At 45.9% G+C, this 22,190-nt stretch overlaps 1 protein-coding gene across 10 annotated transcripts in view; it reads right to left on the reverse strand.

Annotated features, from left to right (window-relative positions):
- The window catches only part of stxbp5l (syntaxin binding protein 5-like), a 565,552-nt gene that overhangs the window by 471,262 nt on the left and 72,100 nt on the right, over positions 1 to 22,190 (reverse strand). For all 10 annotated transcript variants that reach the window (XM_039745949.1, XM_039745947.1, XM_039745945.1 and 7 more), the window contains exon 2: positions 11,633 to 11,730. In XM_039745949.1, coding sequence (XP_039601883.1) covers positions 11,633 to 11,730 — 98 coding nt within the window. The remainder of the gene's footprint in view (positions 1 to 11,632; positions 11,731 to 22,190) is intronic.

A 22,190-nucleotide genomic window follows, 5' to 3' on the forward strand; every position in this document is an offset into this window, starting at 1 on the left:
GACAGACACACAGGCAGGCATCCCTTTATGAAGGTGGACTGGCTGTGCTGCCAGACTAAGACATGTTAAAATCAAAGTAATCAATGTAGACCTCAGCATTAATGCTGGCAGTGCACCATCTGTTGGAGTGTATTTTGTAAGGCATGTCATAATTATTGTCATTCCAACAGATGGCACATCACAACCATTTGCTGGAGGAAAATGTATTATTGCTAATGTTTGTGATGTGCCATCTGTTGGAATGACAAAGGTGATGCATATGTTTCTGTTATAATCCATTTGGTATGGGATTCATAAAAGCAGTGTTAATGCTTGTGATGCACCACCTGTTGAAATGACAGAGACATAGCCACTGGACAGACACACAGGCAGACACACAGACACATATCCTTTTATTTAGGTGGACTGGCTGCGCCATCAGACTGAGATGGATTTAATTGTTTGTAATGCGCCTTCTGTTGGAATGACAAAGGCAATGAATATGTCTCTGTTACATGCCATTTGGAATGGGATTTATAAAAGCAGTGATGCACCACCTGGTGGAATGGCAGAGACATAGCCACTGGACAGATTGAGATGGGTTGAAATGTGCCATCTGTTGGAATGACCAAGGCAATGCATACAGTATGTCTCTGTGGTGTGGGATTTGTAAAATCGGTGATAACACTTGTGATGCACCATCTGTTGAAATGACAGAGACATAGCCACTGGACAGACACACAGGCAGACACACAGACACTTATCCCTTTAATAAGGTGGACTGGCTGGGCTACCAGACTAAGATGTGTTGAAATGTTTGAGATGCGCCATCTGTTGGAATGAGAAATGCAGTGCATGTTATTGCTACAAATGTTTGTGACACAGCAACCAGACAGACACACAGACACTTTTCCTTTAATTCAGGTGGATACAGGCAGCAGACAAGGAGACCCAAGGCCTCCTCTATTATTCAATACAATTCCAGAATAAAATCATGGAAAAGGTGCAAGACCTTAGAGGGGTGACACTTCAGGGCTGGGTGGTCACAGACTTACAATTTTCAGATGACATCGAGCTGTTGGTGGACCAACTGCAGGCCCAGTTATCAGAAGTGCAGCGAGTTGGTGAGGAATTTGGACTTCATGTCCAGTGAGACGGGAGAGAGTGATGAAGATGACGGTCGACAACACTGGAGTGAGATGAGGGGGCACCGCGCAGAGGATTTTCATGCCATTTCTCACCCTTGCGTTTTGCAGAATCCTGAACGCTTACTGATGGCCTTTACTTATTGACTTTAACTTCTTCACAGTGCTTTGGATTTTATGGGGTCATTTATTATTGTTTTATATAAGAAACCGCACCACACTTGGTTATCGGACCCCCGCTGGCATTGCAAATGAAAACACTCTTGTTGCCCTCACTGCCCCCAGTACGTCCTGCTTTCGTGAATGGATGTCCCGGGTTCGAGGGAGTGGGCCAGCCGTGGGCATCACCAGGCGTTGCAGCAGAGGGTGGTGTTTGTTCTCACTCAGGATGTTCCTGTTCCTTTAAGGCGGATTGTAGTCACTGTGGCAGTAATTGGATGTGACGCTATTATGTTTGATTTTTCTTAGGATTATTTATTCACTTATTTTCCAAAATGTTAATTTAGTCCCCTGCACGTATGTGGATTTGGCTTTGCACCTCAGTCACTTGCACTGCGTGCGGATGAGGACCTTCCTCAAACTCCGTGTCCATCTTTGTCGTGGCTTTCATAATCGTCACTCCCACCCCATGCCCTGATGATGACAAGGGGGGGTGACAGGCCGCTGGGGGTCTCTGGTGACACTGCAGCTCAGCTCAGCTTTGTTAATTTTTTTATTTCCCCCATCACAAACGCTCGTCTCCACATTGCCATAAAGAGACAAGCCACCCACGTGAGCTTCTCAGGCTGGCACCTCAGCAGAGCCCATAAATCTGTCGATTCATGTGGCACATGGAAGGTCGACTTTCTTATCACGAATCCTCCATGGATTGGACACACAAGACCAACACAATGAGCACTGAAATATAAATTGTAGAAGCGGCAGATTCAAACACGGCAAGAAATCCCAGGAGTATGGAAGTTGGCCCCAAGCAAAGCTAAAAAATAAAAACCCGAAACATCGGGCAGCCATTCACAGTCCACCCTTACCCTCATGAACCATGGTGGGCAGTGCCAGCCTACAAACACCTCTCATCAGTCGCCACACTTCTAACAGTCACCTCAGGCTGGCACGCTATAGCTGGATGAGCAAAAGACTTGGAACAAAGCAAACCACTCAGGAAATCTCAGAGTCTGAATGCCAGGAATCCACTTTTCATTAGTTCAACTGCTAATGGACCTCATAAATCAGAGGCCTGGCACCATTCATATGGAAGGGACCGGTGCTCACATCCGAGGTCCCGCGTACCCATCAATTATCACGGCAAACTGCCGGCAACCCGCACTCCGGCTTTGAAAATGTGAGCCACATAAGCACAGCAGGCAGCAGAGAAAAGAGAAGAGGATCGAGAAAAAAAAAAAAGAGAGAGTGAGAAAGAGAGAGAGAAAGAGAGAGAGAGAGAGAGACCAGCAACAAGCCGGACGGAAATCCACCAGAAAAAAAAAAAAATCAAGGATTTTAGGGAATGGACTGGACTGAAACTTCTAGTAATCTGGTGAGCGCGCGATACACACAGACAGCAGCACTCAGTCAACTCGTCACAAAAGACAGCGGGGGTCTCAAGGCATGATGGACCAACGAGACACACGTTACCCTGTGCAAGACCACCAGGCGCTATATACTTGACAGAAGGCACTATATCATTGATGGATGTGTAAAGTGTAATATGACAGCTAGATTTACATAGGAAACGAACTATATAATTAACAGATATTGAAGAAAGGCGCTATACAATTGATACATAGGAGGATGATAAGGTGATTACTGTCATGTGCACAAATAGTACTGTATGACCAGCAGGAAAAGAGCTATATAATAGATAGATAGATAGATAGATAGATAGATAGATAGATAGATAGATAGATAGATAGATAGATAGATAGATAGATAGAGTGAAAGGCACTATATGATAGATAGATAGATAGATATATAGATAGATAGATAGATAGATAGATAGATAGATAGATAGATAGATAGATAGAGTGAAAGGCACTATATAATAGATAGATAGATAGATAGATAGATAGATAGATAGATAGATAGATAGATAGATAGATAGATAGATAGATAGAGTGAAAGGCACTATATAATAGATAGATAGATAGATAGATAGATAGATAGATAGATAGATAGATAGATAGATAGATAGATAGATGAAAGGCACTATAATAGATAGATAGATATAGATAGACAGACTGATTCACGCATTCACTCGTTCCCATTCATTTATTCATTAATTTATCATTCATTCATTCACACTCTCCTGCATTTCTGTATTCACTCATTTACAAATTCACCCATTCATTAATTCATTCATTCATTTATCCATTTATTCACTCCTGCTCTTTCATGCATTGAATCATACCTGTTCACTCATCCACTAATACCCAGTCTCTCATTCACCCCTTCACTGGTCCATACCCGCACTCATTCACAGGTTCACTTATTTCTGTTCACTCGTTCCCGTGTTCCTGTATTCACTCATCCACTTCTGGTTATTTTATCACTCTTTTACTCCCATTGCATCACTCAGACATTCACTCGTTCATTTCTTCATTCATACTCTTTCATGCATTTACTCGCACCCATTCACATTTCCCCTCACTCATTCACTTCTCCCACGCATTCACTCAGAGCAGGCCAGTGTGGAGTAGCCCACCCAGCTAAAGGTCCTGTTCCAGCAGCGGGTGACATCACGCTGTGCACTCACAGGGTCACCGTGTCAACAGCACACAGACAGACGGCAGAATAAGTAAAGCGAGAGCCTCAAGGACCGGCGGTCAATCGTGCCGCTCCGCTGGCTCCGGTCAAAGGGACGGTGGTCCGAAGTCTGAACAGCTGCATTTAAACAAAAAGCCCATCATTAGGACATCAGCTGAAAGCGAATGCAGAGCTGCACTGCGCTCCGCACGTGACGGGAATGCCAATGGGCAGCTCCTGCAGATCCTGAGATGAGCAGCCTAATTAAATCACAGTAGCAGTGGTGCTGGTGGTCTTCTGCTCACAGGAGCCATCTGGTCACCAAGGGAGGAGGATGATGACACCCGGCTCTTTATCCAGCATATAGTGCCTATCATATAACTCCTCACATTTTGCTACCACAGCCATAAACAGAAGTTTATTTCTGCTCTTCTGTGCCTTGAATGTGGAAGGCGACTTCTGGAGACCCTCATGAAGAGGACGGCATGGAGCTGAAATCCTGGAAACCCACCAAACACAACTGAACTCAGAAACCCCGCATTAAAGCCACTTTCTTCACAACTTAGTTAACTGCTCAAAACGAAGGCAAAAGGTCTGTTGGGTTTCCTAGTTTAACAATCACAGAACTGTGAAAAAGTATGTGCCCCCCTGCCTGAAATCCTTCACAGAAAATGCAATATTTGAGAAGGTCAACCAGAGTGGACACTAAAGTCAACGCTTTCTTAATTCAAAGAGTAATCTGATGTGATAAAGTAATTGCCCCCCATCACACCACCCCCCTCCATTTAATTGGTCAAATGAAGCACCAACTAAACGCTTTGTACAATTTGATATCTGCCTTGGTGTTAAGAAATTCAGGCCCCCTGGCAGGTCTGCTTTGGAATGTGAACTGTACACTTTAGGTCCAGCTCAGGACTCCAAAACTTCTGAGTCCTTCAGTTATGAGCTTACGTTTGTGTTTTGGCACATCGCCCCGTTGCACAGCCCAATGGTGTTTCAGCTTCACAGGTCACAGACAGACAAGCGGATAAGCAGCCCAGAACAAATAAGTCAGCAGCACTTGGCGGGTGGAACTCTCAGGAGGCGGGGGTCACCCTGACATCACTGCTGCTGGCTCCTCCCTCTGCCTTGATACACAGCCCAGAATGAATAAGTCAGCAGCACTTTAAGGGTGGAACCTTAAAGAGGCGGGGTCACACTGACATCATCGTTACTGGCTCTTCTCTTTGGCTTGATATGCAGCCCAAAATGAAGAAGTCTGCCACAATTTGTTGGTGGAACCCTCAGGAGGTGGGGTCAGAATGACATCACTGCTGCTGTCTCCTCGCTCTGACTCAATAAGCCACCCAGAACGCAGAAGTCAGCAGCACTTCATCGGGTGGAGCCCTCAGGAGGTGGGGTCACCATGACATCACTGCTGCTGGCTCCTCCACCCTCTGGCATGATAAGCAGGCCAGAATGAAGAAGTCTGTAGCACTTTGTGGGTGGAGCCCTCAAGAGGCGGGGTCACCATGACATCACTGCTGCTGGCTCCTCCTCCCTCTGCCTTGATAAATGCATACAGATGTTGTTTGGCTTTTGACCAAAGTTTCAGGTTCTGTACCGTTGCCAGGGTTACGTTCTGTGTAACTAGGGGTGTGGTCTCCAGAGTCGTGACCCTGAGTGAATTAGCAGATAAGATAAAGGTCAGCCTTTAGCTCTGAACCTCATCTGATCTGCAGATTAAAGCTAACTTAACACTTTGGACTTCTCGTGTGTTTATTTTCATGTCTTGCCTGTTATCTGACACTGAATTTTGCCTCGTGTCTGGGTTTCAGTGGCTTTGTTTATTTTTATTTTCATTTCTTTTGCCTTTTGCTCACATCTCCTGTCTTTCCCTTTGAGTCAGGAGAGGCGTGAAGGAGTTCCTACTGAGTGTTGTGTGCTTTGTGTGTGTGTGTGTCTGTCTGTGGAATTTCAGGCTTTTCTGATTATTTCTACTAGTAGTAGTAGTTGTAGTACCACCCCGGGTTGAAAGGGGGAGCTGATACCAACAATCTTATCAACTTCATCCCTCACAGCCGCAAGAAAACGGCCCAAAAGTGAAGGAAGCCCCGCCCCTTCCAGTCCATACAATATAAAAGGAGAACAAGGCGCGGACTTGAGCCAAGCCGGAAACATTCTTGTGACCACCAAGAGAGAGGGGGGCTACCCTTAATGGTAAGAGGCACAGATTTGTACCTAAATATGGGTTTTTAAATGTTTGGCTAAAAATTTGAAAACGCTGATCATGACGATCCTCAAAGCAGGCCTGTTTCTCTAAATATCCACAACACGGACGCCTGACAGACCACCACACAGAAGGGGGCAGCCATGCCCTGGATCTCCTGTGTGATGAAGAGCACAGTAGATGAGCCTGCCTGCCTGCCTGCCTGCTGTGCCCCACATCACCCTGGTGCCAGCTCCTCACTGAAAGGGACTTGCAGTGTACACTGAAATGTCAAGGTCACCCTGGAAGGCTTCATATCAGGATTAAAAGACATGGCAGGGTGGCTGTGACCGAGTGGCCATCCTGAACGTTTGATTTATCCGAGTACAGTTGGATCTGAGCAGCCAGGAATAACAAATTGACATTCTGAAGCTGTCAGCGCGGAGCGTCTCCTGATGGAGGACGGGCTCACCATCAAAGTACACAGTACACTGATGAGCGCCGAGCAGCAGAACGTGACTGTGGAGTTTAAAAGAGACGACGACAAGAAATACACGCAGCGGCCACTTTATTAGGTACACCGGAGCAGCTGCTCGTTAACGCAGATCTCTAATCAGCCAATCACAGGGCAGCATTCCGGCAGGTAGACGCCGTCAGGGCGACCTGCTGAGGTTCAAACTGAGCATCGGAATGGAGAAGAAAGGGAGACTGAAAGGACTTGGAATGTGGAGCGGCTGCTGGTCTGAGTGTTTCTCCAACTGCCGAGCTGCTGGGATTTTCACAGACAACCAACCAATTCTGGGGTTTACAGAGAAGAGTCCGGAAAAAGGAAAATATCAGGTGGGTGGCAGGTCTCTGTTGATGCCAGCGGTCAGAGAAGAATGGCCAGACTGGTCTGAGCTGACAGAAAGGCGACAGGAACTCAAATGAGCACTCGTTACAAGTGGGGTGTGCAGAAGAGCAGCTCTGAACCCACAAGACGGGCATACAGGACAGCATACAGAGGAAGAGGATGGTGAAGAGGAAGTGGGGTAGTCAGAGAGATGTAGAAAGTAGACAAGAGTACAAGGAGATAAGGGGAAGGTGAAGAGAGAGGTGGTGAAGGCTAAAGAAAAGGCGTATGATGAGTTGTATGAGAGGTTGGATACTAAGGAGGAAGAAAAGGACCGGTGGGCTACCGAGAGGGGCCGAGCTGGGAAAGATGAGCAGCAGGTTAGGGTGATAAAGGATGAAGATGGAAACAAGCAAGGAGAGTGTGTTGAGCAGATGGAAAGAGTACTCTGAGAGGCTGATGAATGAAGAGAACGAGAGAGAGAAGAGGTTGGATGATGTGGAGATAGTGAATCAGGAAGTGCAACGGATTAGCAAGGAGGAAGTAAGGACAGCGATGAAGAGGATGAAGAATGGAAAGGCCGTTGGTTCAGATACATACCTGTGGAAACATGGAGGTGTTTAGGAGAGACGGCAGTGGAGTTTGTAACCAGATTATTTAATAGAATCTTGGAAAGTGAGAGGGTGCCTGAGGAGTGGAGAAGAAGTGGACTGGTGGGCCGATATTTAAGAATAAGGAGGATGTGCAGGACTGCAGTGAATAGAGGGGATAAAACTGATGAGCCACTGTGTGAAGTTATGGGAAAGAGTAGTGGAAGTGAGATGATGATTAGTGAGCAGCAGGATGGTTTAATGCCAAGAAAGAGCACCACAGATGAGATGTTTGCTCTGAGGATGTTGATGGAGAAGTAGAGAGAAGAACAGAAGGAGTTGCATTGCGTCTTTGTGGACCTGGAGAAAGAATATGACAGGGTGACAGAGGAGCTGTGGTCTTGGATGAGGAAGTCCGGAATGGCAGAGAAGTACATGAGAGTTGTATAGGATATGTACGAGTGAAGTGTGACTGTGGTGAGGTCTGCGATAGGAGTGACGGAGCTGGAATTACATCAGGGATCGGCTCTGAGCTCTTTGTTATTGGCAATGGTGATGGACAGGTTGACAGACGAGATCAGACAGGAGTCCCCATGGACTGTGATGTCTGCTGATGACATTATGATCTGTAGTGAGAGTAGGAGAGGTGGAGATATGAGAGGAGAGGAATGAAGGTCAGTAGGACCACCAAGACAGAATACATGTGTGTGAATGAGAGGGAGGGCAGTGGAATGGTGAGGATGACTCAGGGAGTAGAGTTGGTGAAGGTGGATGAGTTTAAATACTGGGGATCAACAGTACAGAGTAATGGGGAGTGTGGAAGAGAAGTGAAGAAGAGAGTGCAGGCAGGGTGGAGTGGGTGGAGAAGAGTGTCAGGAGTGATTGGTGACAGATGGGTATCAGCAAGAGTGAAAGTGAAGGTCAACAGGACGGTAGTGAGACCAGCTGTGTTATATGGGCTGGAGACGGTGGCACAGGAGACAGAGGTAAAGGTGGCAGAGTTAAAGATGTTAAGATTTGTATTGGGAGACGAGGATGGACAGGATTAGAAATGAGGACATTAGAGGGTCAGCTCAGGTGGGACGGTTGGGAGACAAAGTCAGAAAGACGAGATTGTGTTGGTTTGGACATGTGCAGAGGAGAGATGAGGGGTGTAATGAGAGAAGGGTGCTAAGGATAGAGCTGCCAGGCAAGAGGAGAAGAGGAAGGACTAAGAGGAGGTTTATGGATATGGTGAAAGAGGACATGCAGGGGATGGGGGTGACAGAGCAAGATGACGTGGACAGAAAGATATGGAAGAAGATGATCCACTGTGGTGACCCCTAATGGGAGCAGCCAAAAGAAGAAGAAGATTGTATATATACAGACATATATACACGGAGAACTGGCAAATCAGCATGAAATATCCACAATCATGTCAAAAAGCACTACAAGAGGGAGGATAACCATCAACCTCTAGCTTGTGAATTAAAAACGACAACAAAGAATTGAAGGGTTTATTTATCAAAAACAGAATAAAGTCCAAGGAAATGCTCAGCAGAGCAACAAGAGGCAGAAAGGGTTGGCCTTCAACGGCAGTCGTCCACAGCAAGCCCATCCCAAGGTGCACTCGGTTGGCAGATTCCAAGAAAAAACAGACACAAATTTCACCAAAACCTGTAATAGCAAAACTCACAGACCTCAAGAAGGAACAAAATGACCTCCTGCTCCTGAGCCTTCTCAGCCCATCAAAACAGCCAGAGGGAGGGGCTCAGGAGTGGTGCTGTCTGGATGGCCCCGCCTCCCGGGGCTCCACTCACAAAGGACTAGAGACAGTATATAATAATATTAGACAAATAAAACATGAACCATAAGTCAGAAACTACAGTCCAACAATCACGTACATAAGCATTCGGTAACGTCTTTATTTTTTAATTCCACCCAATTATTGAGTCAAAAACACTGAATATTTTTTCTGTAATAAAACTTGTTATTACGTCTATAATAAACATGTACATTCCAAAACATGACCCTAATTCCAATAGGATATGTCGGTGTGGCGTCCACTGCGGTACTCATGCAGATTTAGTGTGCGTCTTTCGTGCGACGTTTCAAAACGGTCACCAGTGACAGCCCAAAGCCACAATCGGGAATCTAGACGCCCGTTTCTTTGCCCAATTTTTTATAATATTTTTTCTGTTGCTTGCACATGAATGGGTAGAATGTCAGCGCCTGATTCACATGCTGGATGTGCCCCATGTGTTATGGTGGGCTACCACAGTGCAAGGTCTTAGTGACGTCCACATTGCCCTTACATGAAAATCGAGACTTCTGAACAGGGCTTGGCTTACATTTGATCATAAATCTTTTACCTTTATTGCCACAAAGCTAACGTCACACCACAGTAAAGCATCTCTTGACCAAAGTCACCCCGCACATCACAAAGGCTTACAGCGCCATAAGCGTTAGTTTCACTGTCCATGCCACGCCTGATGACCAATTCACATCATCATCACTTATCACTCGATTCAACTAGCTTGTTCTTCAACTTAATTAACAGATTCTCGTTTACAAGCCAATGTGTTTCTTGGCTGAAAGCTCCACCCCACTCATGAATATTAATGAGTTACATTAGAATGGCAAACCTCACCAAAGGATTCCTGGTATTGTGCAGCACACTGGGATTTCAGGCTGAAATGATGGACCATCAACAAAGATGATGACACGTTACTCTGCCAGACACACAACAACCCTCAGAGTGAAGTACTGAACTGTCACATCCAGCAGGATCGAAACCTGTGACTCTGCTGGGAATGTGACAGGAAATGAGCAAAAAACAGAAAAAAAAAACGGGGAACTTCTGACTGGCAAAATAAAGTCAAAGAAAATGTAAGCAAGGTCATGGAATATGAAAACGCTGCTGGATCACTCATGAGTCACATATGGCCGCTTCATACAGTTAAAGTATCAGCCATTTAGTCTTTAGTACTTACAGAAATGGGGGTATGGGGGCAAACCTTCAACTGGCAAAGGCTGCTGCTAGCAAGACAGAGAGAGAGACAGACAGACAGACAGACAGATGGACAGACAGGTGTTAATACTGGTATAGTCGGCAGGATCACAAAGATAGACAGATAGAATGAATATGAAAGGCACTATATGATAGATAGATAGATAGATAGATAGATAGATAGATAGATAGATAGATAGATAGATAGAGGAGAGGCACTATATAACAGATAGATAGATAGATAGATAGATAGATAGATAGATAGATAGATAGATAGATAGATAGATAGATAGATAGAGAGGCAGATATATAATAGATAGATAGATAGATAGATAGATAGATAGATAGATAGATAGATAGATAGATAGATAGATAGATAGATAGATAGATAGACATGAGCACGAGACAAGTTATTTACAGGACATTCCGCGCCCAAACACAGAGCAGCAGACGTGAGGGTCCGAGGAGATGTTAGGGTGGGCTTCACAAGTTTCTGCTCCACACTCCAGCACTACACTGGCCTTCCAACCGAGATTACCAATTCGATGAAGATGCTACTGAGGTTTAATTGAAGCCGACCCACCAAACGGTTGTGTTTATACCCTTGAGAGTCCCTCGGCCTGCCGGTGCGGACACTGAATCTCCAGTGTGTCCTGCTCTTGTCATCTTGGAGAGACGAGACCCAAAAGCCTCTCTTCCCTCATCAAATGTCACCAGACGCTTTTTGTTTGCCCCGCCGGACCCTCAGCGTCTGAGCAGCAGGGGTCACGACGTGCGGTCGCACAGGGAGTCTGAAGCACACACGCAGCCTGCCTTCACATCACTTTTCTAAAAAAGCCCCCATAAAGAAAACCTCATTTTCCTTTTAAGTTTCATTTAAAGTTTGCAAAGTAATCAAATCGAGAAATCCCCGCAGGCAGGTAGCAGACGCGTTTCTTTTGCCCTGAAGCAAAACTCTTCATGCAGGCAGAAAGCCTCGACTAATTATCGCATTTTTCATCTCCCCAGTTTCACTTGCCAACCCTGCACCACTTTAGATAAAACAACAAAAAAAGGCCACCTCTTACCTTTAGAAGAACTTCTTCTGTGGCTTGGCATCCAAAACACTCACCATGCAGGGCAAGTGTGCCGAGGGATGGAAGTTAAAAACAAAACATTGGAAAAGGATACATCCGCACTCCTCCGGTCCTCGTTCCAATGGCCAGAAGCTTCTGCACCGGGTCAAATGTCAGGGCAGTGGGCTGATATGGGAATCCGTGGCGTACCGTCTGAAAGACAAGAGACAGAGGGACCCTGAAAACTGGGCACTGCAAAATGAAAAGCCCCCTCGCCCTCAACATAGATAAGGGTTGAGTGTGGGCATTGAGAACACACAGTGAGGGTGCCAGGCTGGAAATTCCCATCTGCACCTTCAGCATCAGCGGTAGAAATGGTAGGGAATTGACTCAGGGCACAATTAGCAATGGAAGGGGACACAGAGGTGACATCTGTCCGTCTGTCTGTCACATATGCTGTATAGCGTCTCTCATATCCGCGTGTCTACCTGTTAATGAACCCTGCATACATTTAGTGAGTACATAACACCTTTCACTTCTCTTATATAGCGCCTTGCTGATCTACATATCTATCCTTTTCACATCTGCACACATGACAATGATTACCCTGTAAACCTACGTATTTATGACAGGGTGCCTTTTTAACTGTCTCTCAATTTTATAGCGCCTTTTCCATCTACCTTATTTTTTACATACTACTTTTCACATCCATACATTATATAGCACCTTTCCTACCTGTTACACAATACATTTCCCATCTTTACACACCACAATAATGACCATATAAACCTCTGCATCGATTTTATAGCGCCTTCACCCTGTCCCAGTGTGGTGCTGTGGTGTGTGTGCATTCAGGTCGTGAAATGGGGGGGTGGGGGTGGCAATGTGCTATCAGCGCCTGCTCCCAACCTACTCCTCCTCCTCCTTTCTGTTCCTTTAAATGTGCTTATGTCTCCAGCTCTTTGTGGGTGGAGCTCTAGGAGGCGGGACCATCTTTGACATCATAACTACTGAGCCGCCCTCTGGCTATTTAAATCTGCTGAGAAGGCTCAGGAGTCGGAGATCATCAGGTTAGAGTGGAGCTCTGTGTGGATTGGGATTTATTTTTCTTTGGATTTACTGCTTTTTGTGATGTTCCAGCTTCTAATAATAATAACAATAATTATAATAATACATTTTGCTTCTCTTTAAAGGTTGTGTTTTTGGACTTGCATGCTGTGAATTGTCTTATTATGGAAATCCTTTAGTCTTTTTTTTGCATTGCTTAAACAAACCTTTCATTTATAAAAATTCCTTTTTTTTTCTTAAGCCATGGGTTTACAGTCACCCCTCCTCTTTTTAAAGCATTTAAGTTTTTTTTTTTTTGGGGGGGGGGGGCTTTGAGGCAGACCACTAGAGATGTCCATTGAGGTGATGTGGTTTCCAGCGACGCCTTTCGCATAAAACTCTGTATTATGGCATTGGAATGAAATGGAGGTCCACAGCAGGACAAGTTTAAAAAAAAAAAAGCAGTACACCTGGGTGCCACATGTGTGTGTGCTGTTACAGATTTGGGGGTCCACAAACCCTACTTAGTCACCTGTTCCACATCGGCACTCAGTGGCCTGCAGGTAGTTAGAATGACACACAGCTGGGGGGGATAAGGGGAGAGACTGAGCAGAAGACATGGGGGGGGGGCAGGGAATGGAAAAAAAGGAAAAAGAGAAGCGGGGGGTGAAAACAAAAATAAGAAAGAAAGAAACAGGGCAGGATGGTGAAAATGGGGGTGATGTGGAGTCGGGACGGGTGTGGTCCCAAAATCAGAGCATGGCTGGCACTTGACGGACGGGGGTCTCTCCAAGGAGTGGATTCTGTGGTGGCGGCAACAGATATTTATTTATTAAAAAGTAATTAAACCCAAATAAAATACAGTTAAAATAATATTCTGTATTATATCCCCAAAAGAATATAAATATGTACATAAGTGTTATAAAATGATAAGGTGGCTAAATATTTCAATGGCTAAGGGCTGGGTGGGGCTGAATATCTCCAAAAGTATTTAAATATGTACGTAAATAGCAGTGGAATAAAATGATACGGTGGCTAAATATTTAAATGGCTACAGGCTGGGTGGGGTTAAATATTTAAATGGATACAGGCTGGGTGGGGCTGAATATTTCAGTGGATACAGGCTAGGTGGGGCTAAATATTTCAGTGGCTACAGGCTGGGTGGGGCTGAATATTTCAGTGGCTACAGGCTGGGTGGGGCTAAATATCCCCAAAAGTATTTAAATATGTACGTAAATAGCAGTGAAATAAAATGATACGGTGGCAGCCGGAGCCAACCCGGACGGCGACAGACAAGAAGTGACACAGGAATGTCAGGCTCCATCAGGACTAACAAGCCTGTGCTGGGCCTGAACGTTCAGTAATTAAGATGGCAGAGATAAGTTAGTGTGAGGGTCAGGAGCTGCCCACTAATTAACCCCAAGTGAGCTCAGGAAATGAATGAATGACCAACAGGCTCCCTCTTTGATTTCTTGCTGAATCTTAATGATGAAATCCTGGACTGCAGGTATCTGAGGGCAATGGCACCCGCAGGACGATGCAAAGCTATCGTTTAGCCCAGTTGGCTCCCCCTGGGGTTGCCGTGTGTCTCCTCTCCTCTTCCAACTTTAAATCAAACCCCCGAATCGAGATGTTTTCATTTCAACAGTTGACACCCGGGCTCTGGCCTTTGTAACCTCTTTGCAGGATTTCTCGTTATTTGCTGCCTGGCACTCCTCCCCGACTCCGTGCTTGATGGTGTCTGCGGCACTTCAAAGCCGTGGGGGCTCCTCCGACAATTTACACGCCGAGTGGGGCGACCTCCCGCTGTCTCGGGCCTTGCGTTCTTTCTTTCTTTTCTTGTTTTCTGCGCAGGCACCCTGCGGATTTGTATTTGTGTTTGATGGCACAGACATGGCCATCACATCCACTTTGTCACACTTATTAAAGTGGGAACGTTGGAGGGACAAAAGAAGATTTCATTTTTTTGTTTTTCAGCCATTTCAGAGTTTTTAGGGACACCCACACCCACACTCGGCCCCCCGCCGGCAGCTCTTAGGAGCACTTGAGTCTCTGCCTTAATCAGTTTGCTTCTCTCACTCCCATCGCTGCTGAAACACATTGGGTGGGCTTGTCTTTAGGCTAAACTGCAAAGCATCTGTGCAGGTCCATCGCCAGGTAGTCCTGGGGGGCCAATCAATGTCATCGTGTCACCGACGTGCAGGTTTGGCTCAATCCGATGTCAGGCTTCAAAGGGGCAAAAACACATGTCAGAAATTATAGTCAGTGGAAAAGCAAAGGGGGGTTGGCGGAAAGCATGCAGGTGCGTGCCCAGGGTGGGAAATAAAGTATGAAAGAAAAATGAATTTGTGGCAGGGACCATAAAAAATTAAATAAAAACATTTATCCATTTTCATTACCCCTTATACATGGCAGCCAGAGTCTATCCCAGCAATCACCTGGACAGGGTGCCAGTCTATCACGGGGTGCACACATTCTCTCTGAGGCCAATTTAGCTACACCATTGCATACCTTTGGACTGTGGAAGGATACTGGGGGCACCCAGAGGACACCCACACGGACACGGGAAGAACATTCAACCTCCACACAGACAGGACACAGGATGTGAACCTTGATCACCTTATGGAAAGCAGCGGAGCTACCACTGTGCCACCATATTACCCAAAATAAAAAAAAAAAAACACATCATAGTATTATAAATCACTCAGCGCCCAAAAGTGAAGAAATATGGCAAAAAAGCCACGTGGCAACAGGATGGATAGCTCTACATACATGACTGGCAACAGGCTGGGTGAGGCTAAGTGAGGCTAAGTGAGACCAGCAGCCACAAGATGGGCGGGGTTAGACACTTGAGAGGCAACAGGCTGGGTGGGGCTAAAACCTTCAGTGGGAACAGGATGGGTGGGGCTAAATATTTCAGTGGCAATGGGATGGGTGGGGCTAAATATTTCAATGGCTACAGGAAGGATGGAGATAGATACTTGAGTAGCAATTGGCTGGGCAGAGCTATATAACTGAGTAGTGCCATTCAGGGCGACACTAGAGAGTTGAGTGGCAGCAAGCTGTGTGGGACTAGACAGTTGCGGCAAAAGGCTGGGTGGGGTTAAAACCTTGAGTGGCAACAGAATGGGTGGGGCTATATATTTCAGTGGAAACAGGCTGGATGGAGACAGATATTTGAGTAGCAACTGGGTGGGAGGAGCTGGATGACTGAGTGGTGACATTCAAGGTGGGACTAGACAGTTGAGTGGTAGTTGTGGCAAAAGACTGGGCATGGCAAGATACTTGAATGGCAACATGCTAGATGGGTCTTGATAACTGATTGGAACAGGGTGGGTTGAACTAGAAAGTTGTTAGACACTCAAGTGGCAGACACTTGAGAGGCAACAGGCTGGGTTGGGCTAAACAGTTGTTGTGGCAACAGGCTGGGTGGAGCTAAAACCTTGAGTGGGAACAGGATGGGTGGGGCTAAATATTTCAGTGGTAACAGGATGGGTGGAGATAGATACATGAGTAGCAATTGGCTGGGCAGAGCTATATATTTGAGTTGTGCCATTCAGGATGGCATTAAACAGATGAGTGGCAGCAAGCTGTGTGGGACTAGACAGTTGCGGCAAAAGACTGTGTGGGGCTAAAACCTTGAGTGGCAACAGGCTGGATGGAGATAGATATTTGAGTAGCAGCTGGGTGGGCGTGGATTTAGACAGCTGAATGGCGCCATTCAAGGCGGGACTAGGCAGTTGAGTGGTAGTTGTGGCAAAAGGCTGGGCATGGTTAGATGCTTGATTGGCAACATGCTAAATGGGTCTTGATAACTGATTGGAACAGGGTGGGTTGAACTAGACAGTTGTTAGATACTCAAGTGGCAGACACTTGAGAGGCAACAGGCTGGGCGGAGCTAGAAACTTGAATGGGTGGGGCTAGACAGTTGCTGTGGCAAAGGGCTAGAGAGAGAGAGAGAGAGAGAGAAATCAGGAGCCTGCACTGGTACAGTGCGCTGCCACCTCAGGATGTCAGATTAGGACCCAAGTGCAGCCGTGCAATGAGTGACACCTCATAAGTGGCAACAGAATGGGTGGAACAAAATGGTTGCTGTGCCAACAAGCTGGGTGGGATTAGATAGACAAGTGGCAATAGGTTGGGCTGTTTTAGATTCTTGAATGGCAACCTGCTAGGCAGAGCTAAATAACTGATTGGCAACAGCTTGGGTTGAACTTGACAGTTGTGGCAACAGGCTGGGCAGGGTTAGACACTTGAGTGGCAGTAGGCTATGCGGGGCTAGACAGTTGTTGTGGCAACAGGATGGGCAGGACTAGATACTTGACGGCAACAGGATGAGTGGGACTCTTCAGCTGCAGTAACATGCGAGGGAGTGACATTTACATGCATTTATTTGGCGGTTTCCTTTATCAAAGGCATTTGAGACACAATGGGATTCATGTCTATTGTTTTTCCAGTTATTGTTCAGGTAAATGATGTGTTTTGCTGAGGGTCACACAGTGCCAGTGGCAGGATTTCAACTCACAGCCTAAGGGTTTAAAGTCCAAAATATGAACCACTTTGGCACACTGGGCAGGGCCAGTTACTTAAGTGACATCAGGCTGGGCGGGGCTAGATAGACATGTGCCAATAGGTTGGGCTGGTCTAGATTCTTGATTGGCAACAGGCTTGTAAATAACTGATTGGCAACAGCTTGGGTTGAACTAGACAGTTGTGGCAACAGGCTGAGCAGGGGTAGACACTTGTGTGGCACCAGGCCATGTGGGACGAGACAGTTGCTATGGTGACAGGCTTGACAGGTCTAAATACTTGATTGGGTGAGACTAGTCAGGTGTGGCAACATGTTGGATACTGACATTTATTTATTTATTTATTTACCCAATAACTTTATCAAAGGTAATTTACTACATTTTAGAAACAATAACAATAATTTATACATTGTATTTATAAAGCACCTTTTCCAATTGGAGCTCAGGTCAAATGAAGTGTCTTGCTCAGGGTCACACAGTGTCAGTAGCAGGATTTAGGGTTTAAAGTCCTAAAGCTGAACCACTATGGCTCAATGGACAGGGCCAGCTACTCAAGTGACAACAGGCCCAGGCTGTGATTGACACTTGATTGGCAACAGCTTGGGTGGGACAAGACAGCTGTGGCAGTAGTCTGGGCATTCATATTTATTTATTCATTTGGATAATGCTTTAATTCAAGGTGACTTACTACCTTTGTGACACAATTGGTCCCAATTCTATTGTTGTTCTAACTGGAGCCCAGGCAGGTAAGGTGACTTGCTCAGGGTCACACAGTGGTGTCAGCAGTGGGATCTGAGCTGACAACTTCACTGTTTGAAGTCCAAAGCCTTAACCACTATGGCAGGGTGAGACACTTGAGTAGCTGGGTGGCATTAAATGCACAGGTGGCAACAGGATGGGCTGCTCCAGATACTTGAGTGGCAACATGCTAGGTAGGGCTACTTGACTGACGGACCACAGTTTGGGTTGAACGAAACATTTCTGGCAAGATGCTGGGTGAGGATTAGACACTTGAGTGGCAGCAGGCAGTGCGGGACTAGATAGTTGTTGTGGCAACAGGCCGGGTGGGGTTAAAAGATTGAGTGGCAACAGACTGGGTGGAGACAGATACGTGAGTAGCAATTGGATGGGTGGAGCTAGATGACTGAGTGGCACCAATCAGGGTGGGACTAGACAGTTGTTGTGGAAACAGGGTGACCGGGGCTAAAAGCTTGAGAGGCAACAGAGTGGGTGGGGCTAAAAGCTTGAGAGGCAACATGCTGTTTAACCAACTGCTTACTGAGTGGCAACAGAGTGGGCGGGGCTAAATACTTCAATGGCAACAGGCTGGATGGAGATAGATACTTGAGCATCAATAAGCTTAGTGGAGCTAGATGATTGAGTGGTGCCATTCAGGGAGGCACTAGACAGTTGTGGCAACAGGCTGCTGGGGTGTAAAGATTGAGTGGCAATAGGATGGGTGGGGTTAAAAGCTTGAGTGGCAACAGGATGGGAAGAGACAGATACGTGAGTAGCAATTGGATGGGTGGAGCTAAATGACTGAGTGGCACCGATCAGGGCAGGACTAGACAGTTGTTGTGGCAACAGGGTGACCGGGGCTAAAAGCTTGAGAGTCAACAGAGTGGGTGGGGCTAAAAGCTTGAGAGGCAACATGTTGTTTGAGCAACTGCTTACTGAGTGGCAACAGAGTGGGCGGGGCTAAATACTTCAATGGCAACAGGCTGGGTGGAGATAGATACTTGAGTACCAATTAGCTTGGCAGAGTTAGGTGATTGAATGGCGCCATTCAGGGGGGCACTAGACAGTTGTTGTGGCAAAGTGCTGCGTGCTACTAAATACTTGAGTGGCGACAGGGTGGGTGGGATTAAAGGCTTGAGTGGCAACATGCTGGGATGGGCAGTTGGTTGAATGGCAACAGACTGGTAGAGGCTAAATAATTCAGGCCGCATAGAGATATAAACTTGAGCAGCCACAGTCTGGGTGGAGCTAGATGGTTGAGTGGCAGCATTCAGGGTGGGACTAGTCACCTGAGTGGCTGCCCGTGGGTAGGGATTGGGCAAGGCTAAATTCTTGAATGCTAGCAGCCTGACTTCTTTTAAATCAGCAGGACCTGAGACTCATACAGGTTTGTCATACAGAGACCAAACCCACACACAGGTGTCATAGACTTGAGCATGACCTCCTGTGACGGGTCTTCCACATATCAGGGCGCTATATAACCTACCATCCTGTCAGACTTCTGCCCAATGTCTCGATGGCCACTATGACTCCAAGGGCCTTTTGCAAAAGGTGAACTTTGAAGTTTCGACGCTCTCATTGTGTTTCCTTTTGTTCTTCCTACGTTAACACGTTACATTTGTATACATGAGAAGTCACCCGCCCAAGACGCCCCGGTCTTTCTGCAATAATTTGGAAATATAATCAATAAGACTTTCTGCAGTGATAATGTCCCGGTCGGTCTTTCTGCTTAGTTGCCAGTCCGTGGATTTGAGTTCCATCGACAGACTTCTTTACATTCTCATCACATTATTGATGTTTATTACAGCAGAGCAGCGGCCTCAGCACTGACTCCTGCTGGATGCCACCTGTAACATCACGAGATCCTCACAAGGCTCCTCTCACCATAACCCTTCATCCCCACCAGTTGGTGCCCATCTCCACACAGTGCCCTGAATGCCCACTTCTCTTAGTGAGATTACCAGCCTCCATCTGCCCCGCGCCCATCGTCTGCTCTTACTGCCTCCTCTAGATTTCCACCATATTCATGAAATACGATTTCCCCGGCTAAACTCTCACTATTTGCCGACACCATTTTTCTTGACATACTGTGTGATGTTTCATCTTTTTCTCGATTCGTTTCGACTCATCAAGGAGGAGAGCGGCGCTGTGCAGAATATCAGGACCACAAACGTTCTGCCGGACCAAAGCAAGCATGAAAATGGCACCGAGCCCGCAGACACAAAGACACGGGGCTCTCGGTGACGTCTGTCTCTCATTCAAGTGTCTAAACCCGGCTGCATGGCTTCATCCGCTGAGCACGGCTTTCGACGTGAACGGCCCCGGCGAACGCGCCCGTGAACTATGATCCGCCTTTATTACATGTGTAATTAAGCCCGAGCACCGCCGCGTTCCCAAAGTCAATTTTACACTCGGCTGGGCCTGAGGCAGATAATGGAAGTGTGCCGTGATGAGGCTCTTCTTATCCCCGACTCAATGTGTGACCCTCGCCAAGGCTAAGTGGCAAATTAAAGAAACGAACGTGATGAACCTGCGGAGCAACTCGGGGTGGGCTTCACAAAAGTAAGGCGCTATAGCAATCAAATGCACTGCCCATTCAGGCCCTGTGGCTTCGTCACCGGGTGACCTCAAATGGTTAATTCAGTGACAATGACGATGACAATGTGCTGACTTACATAGGGTTAGGTCTGACCGCCAGCCTCACTATGCTGATCTTTGTCATTTTCTGCATCCTCAGCTACTGAGTTACGTGTGTTTTTTTTGTCATTTTTTAATTTTTGCATTTTATATCACGTTGTTTAAATATTACTTGGCTACTTTTGCTACACATCTAAGATAAGTTGAAATCAAAGTAATCGACGTTGACCTCAGCATTAACGTTTGCAGTAAGCCATCTACTGGACTGTACTCTGTAATGCATGCAGTAATAAAAAACATTGCATTTGATATTCCAACAGATGGTGGGTCACAAACATTGGTGTTAATCAAATGCATTAGGACACATGTTTGTGATGCACCATCTGTTGGAATGACAAACACAATTCATATGCCTCTGTTATAAGCCATTTGGTATGGAATTGATACAAGCACTGCTAATGTTTGTGATGTGCCATCTGTTAGAATGACAAATGCAAAGCATTTTACTACTACAAATATCTGAGGTGTACCACCTGTTGGAATGAGAGAGACATAGCAACTGGACAGACACACAGACAGACACTCAGATACTTGTCTCTTTATAAAGATGAACTGCCTGTGCTACCTGTCTAAGAAGAGACTGACATCTAAGTAATCAACATAGACCTCAGCATTAATGCTTGCAGTGCACCATCTGTTGGAATGTATTTTATAATGCACGGAGTAATAAAATGCATTACCCTTTTGTAAGGTGGAAATTCATATACTGTATGGTTCATATATGTTTCTTGAGGATCGCTCATGCACACAGTTGACCTCAGCATTAACGTTTGCAGTGCACCATCTAGTGGACTGTACTTTGTAATGCATGCAGTAATAAAAGGCATTGTAACTGGCATTTCAACAGATGGTGCATTACAAATATTAACACTGCTTTTGCAAATCCCATAACCAAATGGCATATAAAAGAGACATATCCATTGTAACTGGCATTTGAACAGATGGTGCATCACAAACATTGGTGGTAATCATATGCATTAGGACACGTGTTTGTAATGCACCATCTGTTGGAGTGACACAAACCTGGCCAATGAACAGACATGCAAGCAGACACAAAGACACTTAGCAATTATTAAGGTGCACTGGCTGTGCTACCAGACTAAGACACGTTGAAGTGTTTGAGATATGACATCTGTTGGAATGACAAACACAATTCATATGCCTCTGTTATAAGCCATTTGGTATGGCATTCATAAAAGCACTGCTAATGTTTGTGATGTGCCATCTGTTAGAATGACAAATGCAAAGCATTTTACTACTACAAATATCTGAGGTGTACCACCTGTTGGAATGAGAGAGACATAGCAACTGGACAGACACACAGACAGACACTCAGATACTTGTCTCTTTATAAAGATGAACTGCCTGTGCTACCTGTCTAAGAAAAGACTGACATCTAAGTAATCAACAGAGACCTCAGCATTAATGCTTGCAGTGCACCATCTGTTGGAATGTATTTTATAATGCACGGAGTAATAAAATGCATTACCCTTTTGTAAGGTGGAAATTCATATACTGTATGGTTCAAATATGTTTCTTGAGGATCGCTCATGCACATAGTTGACCTCAGCATTAACGTTTGCAGTGCACCATCTAGTGGACTGTACTTTGTAATGCATGCAGTAATAAAAGGCATTGTAACTGGCATTTCAACAGATGGTG

The sequence above is a fragment of the Polypterus senegalus genome, chromosome 2 (genome assembly GCF_016835505.1).
Source record: "Polypterus senegalus isolate Bchr_013 chromosome 2, ASM1683550v1, whole genome shotgun sequence".
NCBI lineage: Eukaryota > Metazoa > Chordata > Cladistia > Polypteriformes > Polypteridae > Polypterus > Polypterus senegalus.